The sequence below is a fragment of the Muntiacus reevesi genome, chromosome 1, assembly GCF_963930625.1.
Source record: "Muntiacus reevesi chromosome 1, mMunRee1.1, whole genome shotgun sequence".
NCBI classification, from domain to species: Eukaryota; Metazoa; Chordata; class Mammalia; order Artiodactyla; family Cervidae; genus Muntiacus; species Muntiacus reevesi.
In genome coordinates this window covers 150,095,086-150,110,301 of record NC_089249.1, presented here as the reverse complement: position 1 = coordinate 150,110,301, position 15,216 = coordinate 150,095,086, and the positions used below count along the sequence as shown (strand labels likewise).

At 37.9% G+C, this 15,216-nt stretch overlaps 1 protein-coding gene across 2 annotated transcripts in view; it reads right to left on the bottom strand.

The window, feature by feature from the left end:
- USP24 (ubiquitin specific peptidase 24) overlaps positions 1 to 15,216 on the bottom strand; it is a 136,377-nt gene that overhangs the window by 98,786 nt on the left and 22,375 nt on the right. The window contains exons 2-5 of one of the 2 annotated variants that reach the window (XM_065912159.1): positions 9,708 to 9,873; positions 7,385 to 7,452; positions 1,753 to 1,896; positions 814 to 936 (exon numbers count right to left, since the gene is read on the bottom strand). In XM_065912159.1, coding sequence (XP_065768231.1) covers positions 814 to 936; positions 1,753 to 1,896; positions 7,385 to 7,452; positions 9,708 to 9,873 — 501 coding nt within the window. The remainder of the gene's footprint in view (positions 1 to 813; positions 937 to 1,752; positions 1,897 to 7,384; positions 7,453 to 9,707; positions 9,874 to 15,216) is intronic. The other variant, XM_065912165.1, reaches the window with a different exon arrangement.

Sequence of the window (15,216 nt, the reverse complement as noted above, 5' to 3'; positions counted from 1 at the left end):
AGCACATTATTATTACAATTGCACCTGTTGTTTGTTACACTGTGATTTTTTTTCTTTCCTATTTCCTCCACTATGCTGTAAGTTAGAAACCATGTCTTAAGGGCAAGAACTATCTATGCAAGAATTATTTATTTATATCTCCAAAACCTAGAATAATGCCAGAAACAAGCAAATGTTCAACAAACAATCACTGAACTAAATCTCTGCTTCTACTAAAGCAATGGACAAGTTTCCTATCTACTACGTTGACTTCTTTCAAATATTTCTCCAAAACCCAAACAGTGTTTGAATTATATGCTCTTTGTGGGTAGGTTACTGGCACGTTGTAGATCTTTAAATATAAAATGAAGTTATTGGCCTGTACTTGAAAAAAAACAAAAGCTTTAAAGCTTGTGGAGTTTAGAAGAAAATTATACATAAGATTAATTACTATTTTTTCTAGCAATAACTAGTCATTTCAAATAATTTCAAATGCTCTAGCTTCTCAAATGTCTCTAAGAAACTGGGACACCCATTAAACAGGGGTTCTGGTAATTCAATAAATAGGGCACTTTTCATGTCATGCAGTCATTTCTTATTTCACCAAACATTTCAAATCTATAAAGTTCCTCATGAAGTTAATTAACAGTTATGGAAAAAAATGCAATAGCTGAAAAAACTGTTGAAATATTGAGCTATTTTATGAGTTACATGGAGTATTTGCCATTTTTCATGGGCTGTTTTAATCTTTCCATGTAAACTGTCATTTTTGTAGCAGACAAAATCTTTTTCAATACATTTATTTATAAAACTATGAAACAAAACTATGTTTACCTTCTGGAAAGTAGATACAGGTGAAATAGCAAACATATTTCCCTCTCCAAATACTTCTGCCCAATTCCTTTGAGACACTTTCATTCTGTTTTTAAAATGGTATTCATTATCAGGATTGAAAGCCTAGATTCAAACAGAACAGAGAAACATTATTATTATCTATTTCTATAGCAACACATATTAGCATTAGAAAAGAAGATAAAAATACCACCTTGGACTTCCTCATTAATGGAATCTTTCAAGTATCTCAACAAAACATACTCCTTAGCAAGTGCTGAGGAGCAAGTGGCCAAAGTACTACTCTCCTGCTTTGTTCAGTGTTTGCTATGGGGAAAGAGATGGAGGGATTAGGACCAGAGGTCTGATCCAAGGCAAGGTGAAGCCAACACTGCAAATGTCCTAGGGCCGCCACCAGTAGAGATGGGCAACAAGGCAGTGAAGACAGAAGTTAGGAGGCAGGGACTTCCCGGCAGCCCAGTGGTTAAGACTCCATGCTCCCAGTGCAAGCGGCATGGGTTGCATACCTGACTGGGGAACTAAGATCTCAGATGCTGCATGAGATGGCCCCAGCAAAAAAAGGCAGGAGGGAATACACGAGCCCTGCTTGCTCTTGCAGCTAGTTACTAATCAGAGGAACGCCTGGAAACCAAACTACATCAGCACCCTATATGATAGTATTTGTGATGTGACTAATAAGGGAGACAAAAGGGAAAGCTATTTAATCTTCTAATTAATCATTAAGCAATTTAATCATTTTATTCACTCTATTCAATATATTTCTTTAAAATTGAAAGCACAGAATGGCTGCTCTGCTTTAAAAATAAAAGAATGTCTTTAATGATAATATCATTATGACTCATTACTAATTACTAGTCAGAAGGCAGTAGGTATTTTAAACAAAACCAAAATGCAAAGGACTTCATTTTAGACATACTGTACCATTGTAAGCACAGCCAACAGACCGGTGGGAATTGGATCTTGTTTTATTCTCTCTGCAACCAGTTCTATTAATAGCATCAACATGTTGTAGATCCCTTCATGAATTTCAGTACCCCACTTGTGAACAGCACTTGATGTCAGGAGCTATAAAAACAAAAAGGGCAGTTTACAGTCTTATTCAGAAAGAAAGAAAAAAAAATGTCTGCTGTTATGAGTGCAATCTTTACAATAATCAAGCGATTATTATCATAATACTTTTATGCAGATGACTTGCTTTAACAGACCCATAGCCGCAGTTCATTTACTCATTCATTTATTTCAGTCAACACTTAGCTTTATTTTTTGAACTTTAATTCCCTTATATTAAAACAGTTTGTTAAAAGAGAATGTTTATTGTTTCTCTACCTTTCATTTTTACTAGGGGAGGTGAAATGGTGAAGAACAAGAAAGAACCTGAGCTCACTTCTGGTACTACTATCTTCTAGCTGCATGGCCTTGGACAAATTTACCTGAGTTCTCAGAGACTCAGTTCTCCTATCTCAAAACAGGCATAACTCCTACCCACTTAACAGAGATGTTACAAATATTAATATCAAAAGGTATAATGAATGTAAAAGCATTAACAAGGTTTTATGATGAGTATGTTTTGGCTGTCACTATTAATCAACATTCCTGGAATCTAAGAAATGGATGCTGTATTTTGTGATTTGAACATGCACATTCTCTTCATATTATTTATATCTCAGAAAGAGAAATGGATCTTCCAACCTGTTGACCAGATGGCAGCAGGGCTCTGAGTGGGAAAAAATTTTTAGGAATACCTTGCCAATTTATTTTGATTGTGTTTTCTTTTCTGGTGTGCGTAAAAGTTAATACTCAATTTTTTTTAAAGTTTAAGTAAATCAAAAATAGCTCTAAGTGATACGGCATTATAACACTGCTTACTTTGCAGTTATTTTTCTGAAATATAAAACACAGAGTATAACATAATGGTACATCTTATAATCAGTATCTCAGATTTTTAAAAAAAAGGGAAGGAAGGAAAAGGCATATAAGAATTTAAAATCTTCATCTTTGGAGTTCCCCAAACTTTGATCTAAGTCCTTGGGGAAGTCTAACTCAGGAATAACCACTAGAACAGGGAATGAGAAGTCAAAGGATTCCACTTAATAAAATACTAGCAAATGGGTACAGTGGTTTCATGTTTTTGTAAGATTTCCATTGAGAGGGAAAATATTGTGGCATAAAAATTTTACCTTGGCCACACTGAGAACCACTTAACAAGAGGGTTAAGATCCTGAAATAGTCCAAACTTCTCTAGCAGTAAAGGAAAACCTCAGCTTCAGACTTTCTATATAGCAACTAGCTGCACCACTTGCTCAAATGAACAATAGCCATAAGACTGATTTTACATAAGTCAATGAGTTAGTATTTTTTGACAGAATTCTTTTGCCTGCCTATCTATCCTTCCTATACTTAAAACTTATATAATAAAGCAAAATAAAGCAGAGATTAAGATTTAAGAAGTTCCATGTAACAACAAAAGTCCCCACAGACAGAGGAGCCTGGTAGGCTACAGTCCATGGGGTTGCAAAGAGTTGGACAGGACTGAGCGACTAAGCACATGTAACAAAATAAAATTTATTGGGCTAAGCACCACTCCCTCTGTTGCCATCTCATTTGTTCAGTTTTTACTTTGAAAATGGGAGTCCTATCTACCTTCCAGATTAAGGTGGGCAGGACAAGTAGCACCCTGTGGGGAAAAGGTACACAAGATTTAAACATCACTATGCACTATGACCAGATTTACGTGCTTTTACCTGCCCGAATACACTAGAATCTAGGCGAGCCTGAAGATGAAAGGTGAAGAAACTAGAAATTACAACAAAACTCCTTTTCTGCACCTTATTCATACAACTGCTTATTATTTACACTCTTCTTTTTTTTCCTGTTTTTAAAAAACAGGCAGCTTCTAAGAAAAGCCCAGGGAAGAGGGCAGGGAGAGTTATCTTATCAGGAAACACAAGTCTAAAGAAACACAGAATTCTGTAGCTCTTCTGGTTGAGAGAAATCTTTTTAATAGCTCTAAATTCTAATAACTGAACGACAATGAACACAATGCAAGGTACTTTTGTGCTCAGAGTTTTATAGGAAAAAACTCCCAACAACCACTTGACCATTTGTTACACTTTTACAAACAGTTTGCTGCTGTTGCTGCTGTTCAGTCACTAGGTCATGTCCAACTTTTTGGGATTCCATGGACCCCACATGCAAGGCTTCCCTGTCCTTCACTATCTCCCTGGATTTGTTCAAATTCAAGTCCATTGAGTTGGTGACGCTATCTAACCATCTCATTCTCTGTTGCCTCCTTCTCTTCTCAATCTTTTCTAGCATCAGGGTCTTTCCCAATGAATCAGCTCCTTGCATCAGGTGGCCAAAGTATTGCAGCTTCAGCCATCAGTCTTTCCAATGAATATTCAGGGTTGATTTCCTTTAGAATTGATTGGTTTGATCTCTGTGCTATCCAAGGGACTCTCAAGAGTCTTTTCCAGCACCACAATTTGAAAGCATCAATTCTTTGGTGCTCAGTTTTCTTTATGGTCCAACTATCACGCCCATACATGATTACTGGAAAAACCACAGCTTTGACTATATGGACTTTTGCCAGCAAAGTAATGTCTCTGCTTATTAGTACACTGTCTAGGTTTGTCATAGTTTTTCTTCCAAGGAGCAAGTGTCTTTTAATTTAGTGGCTGCAGTCACCATCCACAGTGATTTTGGAGCCCAAGAAAATAAAATCTGCCACTGTTTCCATTTTTCCCCATCTATTTGCCATGAAGTGATGGGACTGGATGCCATGATCTTAGCTTTTTGAAACTTAGTTTTTTTGAGTTTTACACCAGCCTTTTCACTTTTCTCTATCACCCTCATCAAGAAGCTCTTTAGTTCCCTTTGATTTTCTACCTTTAGAATGGTATCACCTGCATATCTGAGGTTGTTGATATTTCTCCCAGCAATCTTGGATTCATTCAGCCCAGCATTTCACATGATGTACTCTGCATATAAATAAGCAGAGTGACAATATAAAGACTTGATGCACTCTTTTCCCAATTTTGAACCAGTCTGGTTCTAACTGTTGCTTCTTGACCTGCATAGAGGCTTCTCAGGAGTCAGGTAACATAGTCTGGTATTTCCATCTCTTTAAAGAGTTTTCCATAGTTTGTTGTGATCCACACAGGCAAAGGCTTTAGCATAGTCAATGAAGCAGCAATGGATGTTTTTCTGTAATTCCCTTGCTTTTTCTATGGTCCAACGGATGTTAGCACTTTGATCTCTGGTTTCTCTGCCTTTTCTAAATCCAGTTTGTAAATCTGGAAGTATTCAGTTTACATACTGCTGAAGCCTAGCTTGAGGGATTTTGAGCATTACCATCCTAGCATATGAAATGAGTGCAATTATATGGCAGTTGGAACATTCTTTGTCATTGTCTTGCTTGGGGATTGGAATGAAAACTGACCTTCTCCAGTTCTATAGCCACTGTTTTGAGTTTTGCAAATTTGCTGGCATATTGAGTGTAGCACTTTAACAGCACAATCTTTTGGGATTTGAAATAGCTCAACTAGACTTCCATCACCTCTGCTAGTTTTGTTTGTTGTAATGCTTCCTAATACGACTTGACTTTGCATTCCAGGATGTCTTGGCTCTAGGTGAGTAACTGGGTAACAACATTGTGGTTATCTGGGTCATTAAGACTTTTTTTGTATAGGTCTGTGTATTCTTGCCACCTTTTTAAGCTCTTCCACTTCTGTCAGGTCCGTGCCATTTCTGTCCTTTATTGTGCACATCTTGGCATAAAATGTTCCTTTGATATCTCCAATTTTCCTGAAGAGATCTCTACACTTTACCATTCTATTGTTTTCCTTTATTTCTTTGCATTGTTCATTTAAAAAGGCCTTCTTATCTCTCCTTGCTATTCTCTGGAACTCTGTTTTCATATGGGTATATCTTTCCCTTTCTCTTTTGCCTTTTGCTTCTCTTCTTTTCTTAGCTATTTGTAAGGCCATCTCAGACAACCACTTTGCCTTCTTGTATTTCTTCTTTTTGGGGATGATTTTGGTCACTGCCTCCTGTACAATGCTGCAAACCTCCATTCAAAGTTCTTCAGGCACTCTTGTCTACCAGATCTAATTCCCTGAATCTATTTGTCACCTCTACTGCATAATCATAAGGGATTTGATTTAGGTCATACCTGAATGGTCTAGTGGTTTTCCCTACTGTCTTCAATTTAAGCCCAAATGTTGAATGAGGAGTTTATGATCTGAGCCACAGTCAGCTCCTGGCCTTGTTTTTGCTGACTGTATAGAGTCTCGCCATCTTTAGCTGCAAAGAACATAACCCATCTGATTCCGGTACTGACCGTGTGGTGATGTCCCCGTGTAGGGTGGCCATCTCTCGTGCTGTTGGGAGAGGGTGTCTCCCATGACCAGTGTGCTGTGTCAGTGTGTTACATTATAAAAGCGCTGCTATTTTTAACAGCTACTGTAATTCTTAACAAAATTCTTTAAAAAGTTACAACCACAAAACTACAAAATGGGAGATGAATTCATCCACAATGAAGAGAAATCTTGATTCCATACAATCCCGGCCCAAATGACAATTTTAAAAGATTTCTCCCTTTTTACAAAGATGAAGCTGTTTTCGATCCTAAAATTAGTTTTTTTCTCCCTTAAGCCTCGAATCAATGGAGATTCTGTCAAAAAACAGACAGGAATAATAGTTTGCAAATGAACAGTTTATTTTACTGGGTTTTATGATAAATACAAACTTCATCCATCTGTAGTTGTAGTAACTTACTTGCATTTGAGACAAAAATGGATGTCAAAACCCAGAACTACTGAGACAGCAGGAGACTCATTTATTCATTCAACAAAGATTTACTGAGCTCTTTCTCTGTTCTTGGCACTGGCTATATGCTGGGAAAAACAACAGTGTCTGTGACATCGTCTCTGCTCTTGCTGGGATTCAGGACTCAGGTCTTGCAGAGGCAGCCATGTCGAGTTAGACCACTTTCAGAAACACAAGTTCTATGATCTTCTATTCTCACTATTAAGAAAAACTGCTTTATAGGAGATGTGACCAGAATAGGGGCGAGCACATCAGTCTAGGTCCAAAAGAGATGCTGCCGTCTGCATGTCGTTTTGCCAGATACAATATTCAATCCAGTTAAACTTCCTGTAATTTAAACATCCACTTCTGTCTCAGTAGAATAGTGAGTACAAAACAATCTATATTTTCATAAATAAATATTATCTAAGTGGCACAATCCATAGTTTAGTAAGATGTCTAATTTCCTAGTATGAGCCTTAACTTATTCTGTAGCAGTTAAACAGAAGAAAGTAAAAGTGATATTAAATGAAGAAATATATAAAGAATAAATACAGAAGAAACAAATCATTTCTGAGCCCCAAATTCAGAGCTATTTTTTTCATAGTAGAACCTTCCTTAGTTGAACAGGATTCATAAACTGGGCTCACATATGAAAAACTAAAACTGAAACAAAAAGCCTGTTCAGCTTCACCCCCATCAAAAAAAAAAAAAAAAAAAAAAAATCAGCCCAGCACATTTTTCTTACCTTTTTAAATGCTTCAGGCATACACCTATCCATAAATCTTTTACAATTCTCATCAGACTCGGAAAGACCTTAGTAAAATAAATGAAACAATATGCTTTATTGAGATTTTAGGTAGTTGTAGAAATCACATATATCATTCCAAACTCATACATACGGAACTACTTATCATAGAAACCTTGATTCTTAAGGGATTATTAAAAGCAGAAGACATACATTCTGATAAAGGAACAGACTGAGAAATAGTTACAGCATTAAACTATTTATTAATAGCAGGGTATATTTATATTATTAATATATATTTACTAATAGTATAATAAACACTAATTAGAATTGAAATGGTTGGACTTACATTTCCATGTCAGAGTAACTGCCAATGATCTGACAAAATAGCTAATAAAACAGCAACTACTTATTAGCCATTATTGTTTTCCTAAACATCTCTACTAAAAACACAATTATTTTCAATAAATGCCAAGATCACTCTTCTTCCCTAAAACAAACTGAACTCCGTGCAGTGAAACGCACAGAACTGTGCCTGGCATCGTGATAAATACTCGGTGAGTGAGTGAATGACTCCACTGTAAAATTATCCTTCAGAATACACTTAAAAAAACTTCAGTAACAGATTTTGCTTATCAGTGGGGAGACTGCTGCATACATTTTCTTTTTTCAAGCCCCCTTCATAGCATAGTACCTGCATTCTCTCAGGTACTCAATAAATGCTGCTGCTGAGAAGCCAGTCATAAACACACCATGGAAGCTAGCCAAAATATTTCCTTTTGAAGTGCCTCTTACTTAATCATGATAGTAAAGTATGCACTTTTAATGAGAAAAAAAAATTCACAAAATAACCCAATTCTACTTATAACTGAATTCAATTTGAAAAACAAATCATTTTCTCTTTAGTGAAAGTGTCAGTTGCTCACTTGAGTTCAACTCTTTGCGACTCTATGGATTGTAGCTCACCAGGCTCCTTTGTCCATGGAATTCTCCAGGCAAGAATACTGGAGTGGGAGCCCTTTCCTTCTCCAGGGAATCTTCCTGACTCAGAGATCAAACCCAGGTCTCCTGCATTACAGGCAGATTCTTTACCATCCGAGACACCAGGGAAGCCCATCTTCTCTTTAATATATAATATATTCATAGTATAGAAGCCTCCTTATGATGACACATATTCTCCAACCTAATGATATTTTATTTAATAATATAATGTGAAGGTGGAAGTGTGACAGATTTCCTTTTCTTGGGCTCTAAAATCACTGTGGATGGTGACTGCAGCCATGAAATCAGAAGACAACTGCTTCTTGGCAGGAAAACTATGACAAACCTAGACAGTGTGTTGAAATGCAGAGACATTACTCTGCTGGCAAAGGTCCGTATAGTCAAGGCTATGGTCTTCCAGTGGTCATGAACGGTTGAGAGAGCTGGACTGTAAAGAAGGCAGAACACCAAAGAGTTGATGTCTTTGAACTGTGGTGCTGGAGAAAACTCCTGAAGGTCCCTGGGACAGCAAGGAGATCAGTCAATCTTAAGGGAAGTTAACCCTGAATACTTGTTGGAAGCACTGATGCTGAAGCTCCAGATTTTGGTCATCTGATGTGAAAGGCTGACTCATTGGAAAAGATTCTGATGCCTGGAATGATTGAGGGCAGAAGGAGAAGAGGGCATCAGAGGACGAGAGGATGGCATCACCAATGCAATGGACATCCAAGTGGGCAAACTTCAGGAGATGGTGAGGGACAGGGAAGCCTGGCGTGCTGCAGTCCATGGGATTGCAAAGAGTCAGACACGACTGGGTGACTGAACAACAACCACAAAGCACGTAAGACAGTGCCAAGCACTTAATAAGCATAATATGTTTGTTAAATAAACAGCACTTTCTCCTCTTTAGAATATGTTAATTTAAATTTCCATAAAATGAATTTTCAAATATATTTAATGAATCTTATACTCTATTGGAGCTAGGAGAAAGTAGCTGATTTCATACAACACTTATTTCACAGGGGTTCCCTGATGGCTCAGATGGTAAAGAATCTGCCTGTAATGTGGGAGACCTAGGTTTGATCCCTGGATCGGGAAGAACTCTGGAGAAGGAAATGGCAACCCATTCCAGCATTCATGCCTGGAGAATCCCATGGACAAAGGAACTTGGCGGGCTACAGTCCAATTGTAAAGAGTCCCACTTGATTGAGCGACTAACGCTTTCACTAGGAAAGACTAAGAGAGTACGCAATCAGAGATGGGCCATGACAGGAGCTAAGACTAAAGCCAGGCCTCCTATCAAAAAAGGAGCCTCCTCCTGTGTCTTGAGGTATGAACTTACCAAGTCTTGCTAGGTAGGTAGATGCCAACAGGCATTTGCCTAGTGACTCTTCCCGCTTGTAAGGTATGGACCAGTGATCTGTCAGAACGCGGCTTTCCAGTTCATATAAATTTGTCGTAGGGAATTCAATTCCTTCCCCTGAGCAGTTTCCATTTTCATCATTCTTCTGACAAAAAGGGATTACAGTTTAAAGAAACAAGCTAATTAGTGACTACTTAAAATTTTTTCAGTTTAACACACACTAGACACTTAATGGTAGCCATTAATGCCAAGAGTGTGGATTCCACATTTCTTTCTCATAGTCACATCTTATACCAAGACTACCCGAAACAGTCTCAGCTTTTATCAGTGTGGAATCCTTACTCCCTCAGAAAGTGCACTCATCTCAGTCTTCAAGAATGAACTCTATCTCACTACAGTACCCAATCTACCTTTACTGCAGCCATCCCATTTCTTCTTTCCCTTTTTTCACCAAGGGGATAAATTTCTCCTTAGAGTTATTATCTATACCTGCTATCTCCATTCCCTCACACTGACTCGCTCCTGGTATTACACCAATAGATTCCAGAGTTCCTGCTCTCCCAAGGTGGCAGTTGTTAAGGTCACCACGCTGAATGCTGTATCATTCGATCCAATGGACATGTTTCAGTCCTTATCTTACTTTCCAGGAATGTCTGACCTGCACGCTTCCTCTTCTTGGTATGCTAGATTCACTCCCCTAGCCTCCCAGGAGAGCCCGTCTCACTCCTTTCCTCTGGGCTCTGCTGTTCCTTCTGTCTCCTGTTCTTGTAGATCCTCCCCTTCCGAGCCACAGACACTGGAGTTTCTCACACCTCAGAGCCGTGCTCCCTTCTTGACACTCAGTGAACGGCAGGTACCACATTCATTTGGCAGCACAGACAGAAATCAGGATCACATTCTTAAAACCCTAGTCTCCCCTCTCCACCACTAAGACTAAGTGATCAGTCCCCCTATATTTCTCTCAAACCCATCTATATCTGTCCTTCTCCACAGGGATGCTTCTATTCCTGAACTCATCTTTCTGCCCTCTTCAATCTACTTAACTCTTACATACTCTAAACTCTTTCAGAGAAAAGCCTTTAAAGAACTTCTAAACATCACCAAATACCATTATTTTATAACCTTATCATGCTGAACTTCTCCTTTATAACATGACTCACAGATACAATTTTACATTTATAATATTTGTGATTTATTCTATGTTTGTCCCCATTTAAACAAGTGAGCCATAAGGACAAAGACCCTGTTTCTGACAATTTCTATATCTCTAAAACCTAGTGCCTAGCACAAAGCAGGTATTTAAAACATTTTTAAATGAAAAATAATTCACACAAAGTTCAAATTATCAATGGAGTAACTGTCAGACTTTCCATCACTTCTTGCTATGATAATCTGCAATAAATCAAACAGAACATCTCCTCCCAAATGGCCCAGTACCTAGTTTCTTTGAAAACCTATCCATTTTCACAATCTACTCTGTAATCATTAAAAATAAAATAATTTCATTAAAAAATTCACCTTTAGCCTCAATGAAGCAAAGGAGCATAAATATAAGACAGAAATGTTTGAAAAGCACATTAAAAAAGAATTTTCAACCCCACACGAATGCTATCTAAATGAATGCAATAATTTTTTTTCAGGTTCATGGCTAAATTAGGATGAAAACAAGACAAAAACCAGGAAGGTGATAAAAATTAAAAATGGAGTAGAAGATGATATAAATTCGAGGTGAAGAGTGAGGGGTGGTGGATGAAGTAAATTTAGAGTTATGATATTTGAGGATAATTCAGTTTCTAAAGCACAACATCTTTAAGAAATACTTTTAATTAATAAATTCTGTAAATAAACCAATTTTACTTAAAGGAGTTGAGAAGGACCAAATGTATAAAGAGTTTAAGATAGCATTAAAATTGTACACTTGTTAAATGCTTCAATTTATGAACCTAAGATCAAAGTAGAATTAAGGTATGTAAAAACAGAATTCAGTTGGATGATGGGAATATGTCATTACTATGGAATATCCACCATTAACTGCCACAGGAAGTTAACAGATCAAATCATGTATGAAATATCCGATGTACCTGGCAGCCGTGAACACTAAGAGCTTCCAAATGGGATTACTGCCCTTGTGAGAGTCACAGAAGAGCCCGTGTCCCCTCCCTGCTCTCCATACCATAATACCGCAGCCTGGGACCCAGAGGAGGGCCACACTAGGACCCAACCATGCTGGGATCCTATCTCAGACTCCCAGCCTCAAGAACTGTGAGAAGTAAATTTCTGTTGTTTACAAACCAATTATCCAACAAAACCCACCCAAAGCGAAGCACTTCCTGGGGTGAGGGTGGAGGAAGACCTTTAACATCAGCAATAACGACACAGACATTATGCGCCCCCGAAAGGACGCACTGTAAACAGCATAGCCTCATTTCTGTGACAGTCCTGCCAAGTATGCATCCCCTGACTCTAGGCACAAGGAAACCCAAAATGAGGAACAATCTAAAAAATAACCAGCCTGTATTCTTCAAAAAGGTCAACGTCATTAAAGATTGAGGCAGACTAGAGAAATACAACATGGGATCCTGGATTAGGTTGTGAAATAGGAATTTTTGTTTGTTTTTATTTCTTGGCTTCAAAGTATCTGATCAGTGTTAGTATCTTGATTTTGATAATATACTGTGGTTACAGAAGAGAATATCCATTTGTAGGATACACACTGAAGTATTTAAGGGTAAAGGTGTATCATGTCTTTATTCTCAAACATTTCAGAAAAAAACAACAAAACACACATATATTAATACTTTGATATACACATGTACATTATACATATATGGGTATTTACATATACAGAAAGAATAATAAAGAGAATGTGATAAAATGCTAATATTTTAAGAACTTGAACAAAGTTTATATAAGAATTTCAGATTTATTATGGCTATTTATAAAGATTTACAGAAACGTTGCAAAAATAGTGCTATTCTTGTGCTATTCTTTGTGCTATTCTTACAACTTTTTTGTAAGCCTGGAATTATTTCAGAAGCAAAATAATTTAGTATGATATATATTAAAATACAGATTTTTGAAGAACCTAATAAATTAGAGAGGTAGGGATTCACCTATAGTGGTTAAAAAAAAAGGGGTGTATGTTCTACTGAAGAACCCCATTCCATTTGGTAACAATCTGGTTTGTAAATACCTTTATGCTTTTGTCTTAAATTACCAAATAAGTAATATATATTCATTGCAGAAAATATGAATAGCAAAAAATAAAACCCATCATTAATTTCACCATTTAAAAATTAATCACACTGACATTTTAATAAATATTTTTCCAGTAAAAGCCTTTTCTTTATGGATTTTTTTCTTAAAAATTCACAAATGTGGAATTAACTTTATTTGCATCACCTCCATGGTCCATCATCATCCTCTCATTAAAGACAGTATTAATGGAGTCTTTCTTCTCCTGCTGCTGCTGCTGCTGCTAAGTCACATCAGTCGTGTCCAACTCTGTGCGACCCCACAGACGGCAGCCCACCAGGCTCCTCTGTCCCTGGGATTCTCCAGGCAAGAATATTGGAGTGGGTTGCCTTTTCCTTCTCCAATTCATGAAAGTGAAAAGTGAAAGTGAAGTTGCTCAGTCATGTCCTACTCTTAGTGACCCCATGGACTATAAGCCTACCCAGCTCTGTCCATGGGATTCTCCAGGCAAGAGTACTGGAGTGGAGTGCCATTGCCTTCTCCGTTTCTTCTCCTATCTTCATTCAAAAGATAGATGCATAAAGCAATAACTGCAAAACTGTGTTAATGGACTTATAATAACTACAGATGTGACCTACATAATAATAACAGCACAAAGGAGGGGTGAGAGAACAGAGTTATATTGCAGGAATGTTTTGTATGCTACTGAAATTACGTTGGCATTAACCCAAATTACACTGTTATAGATTAAGATGTTAAAAGTAATCTATGGGGCAACCACTAATAAAATAACTTTAAAAATTACACAGTGAAAGAAAAAACAAGGGAATTAAAACAGCAGACTGGAAAATATCTACTTAAAGCCAAACAGGGTGGCAATGGAGGATTAGAGGCTCAAAAGGGCATAAAACAGAAGACAAATAGCAAAATGGCAGTTGTAAACCTTGTTTTATCAAATAATTATATTAAGTTATAATTACCAGTAATATATTAAATGAAAATGGACTAAAGGCTCTAACCAAAAGGCAGAGACTTGCAGAATGGATTTTTAAAAGTGGACTGAACTGCATGCTGTCTACAACAGATACGCTTTACATTGAAGACACAAAGAGGCTGAAACAAAAGGATGTGAAAAGAGATGTACACACAGAGGCTGGAGCGGCCGTCTCGGCATCCGCAGAGCCCAGGCGCGCCTTGCTTCACACCGCTCTGCTTCGCTGTGCTTGGCAGACACCGCGCGTTTCACAAAGTGAAGGTTTGTGGCCACCCTGCATGGAGCAAGTCTATCAGCGCTGTTTTCCCAAGAGCATTTGCTCAGTTTTATCTGTGTTTTGTTCATGCTATTGCTTCAGTCGTGACCGACTCTGTGCGACCCCATGGACTGTAGCCTGCCAGGCTCCTCTGTCCATGGGATTCTCCAGGCAAAGATACTGGAGTGGGTTGCCATTTCCTCCTCCAGGGGATCTTCCCAACTCAGGGATCGAATCAGTGTCTCTTATGTCTCCTGTATTGGCAGGCAGGTTCTTTACCACTAGTGCCACCTGTTACATTTTGGCAATTCTCGCCAATATTTCAAAGTTTTTCATTATTGTTACATTTGTTATGGTGATCTGTGATCAGTTATCTTTGATATTACTATTTTAATTGCTTTAGGGCACTATGAACTGTGCCTGTTGAGAACAGCAAACAATAAATGTATGTGTTCTGACTGCTTCACCAACTGGTTATCTCTGGTTTCTCTCCCACTCCTCTCTCCCACTCCCACTCAAGCTACCTTGTCCCTGAGACATAAGAGTATTAAAATTAAGCCAACTAACAGCCCTGCAATCGCCTCCACATGTTCAAGTGAAAGGAAGAGTGAGTAGCACATCTCTCACTTTAAATAAAAAGTTAGAAATGATTAAGCTGAGTGAGAAAGGCAAGTTGAAAGCTAAGTCAGGCTGAAAGATAGGTGTCTTGTACCAAAGTGTTAGCCGAGTTGTGAATGCAAAGAAAAAGTTTTTGAAGGAAATTAAAAGTGTTACTCCAGTGAACACACAAACGCCAAGAAAGCCAAACAGCCTTATTGCTGACAGGGAGAAAGTTTCAGAGGTCCAGGTAGAAGATCAAACTGGCCACAACATTCCCATAAGCCAAAGCCTAAATTACAGCAAGGCCCTAACTCTATTCAGTTCTATAAAGGCTGAGAGAGATGAGAAAGCTGCAGAAGTCTGAGGCTAGCAGAGGTTGCTTCATGAGGTTGAAGGAAAGAAGCCATATATAATACAAAATTGAAAGGTGAAGTAGCAAGTGG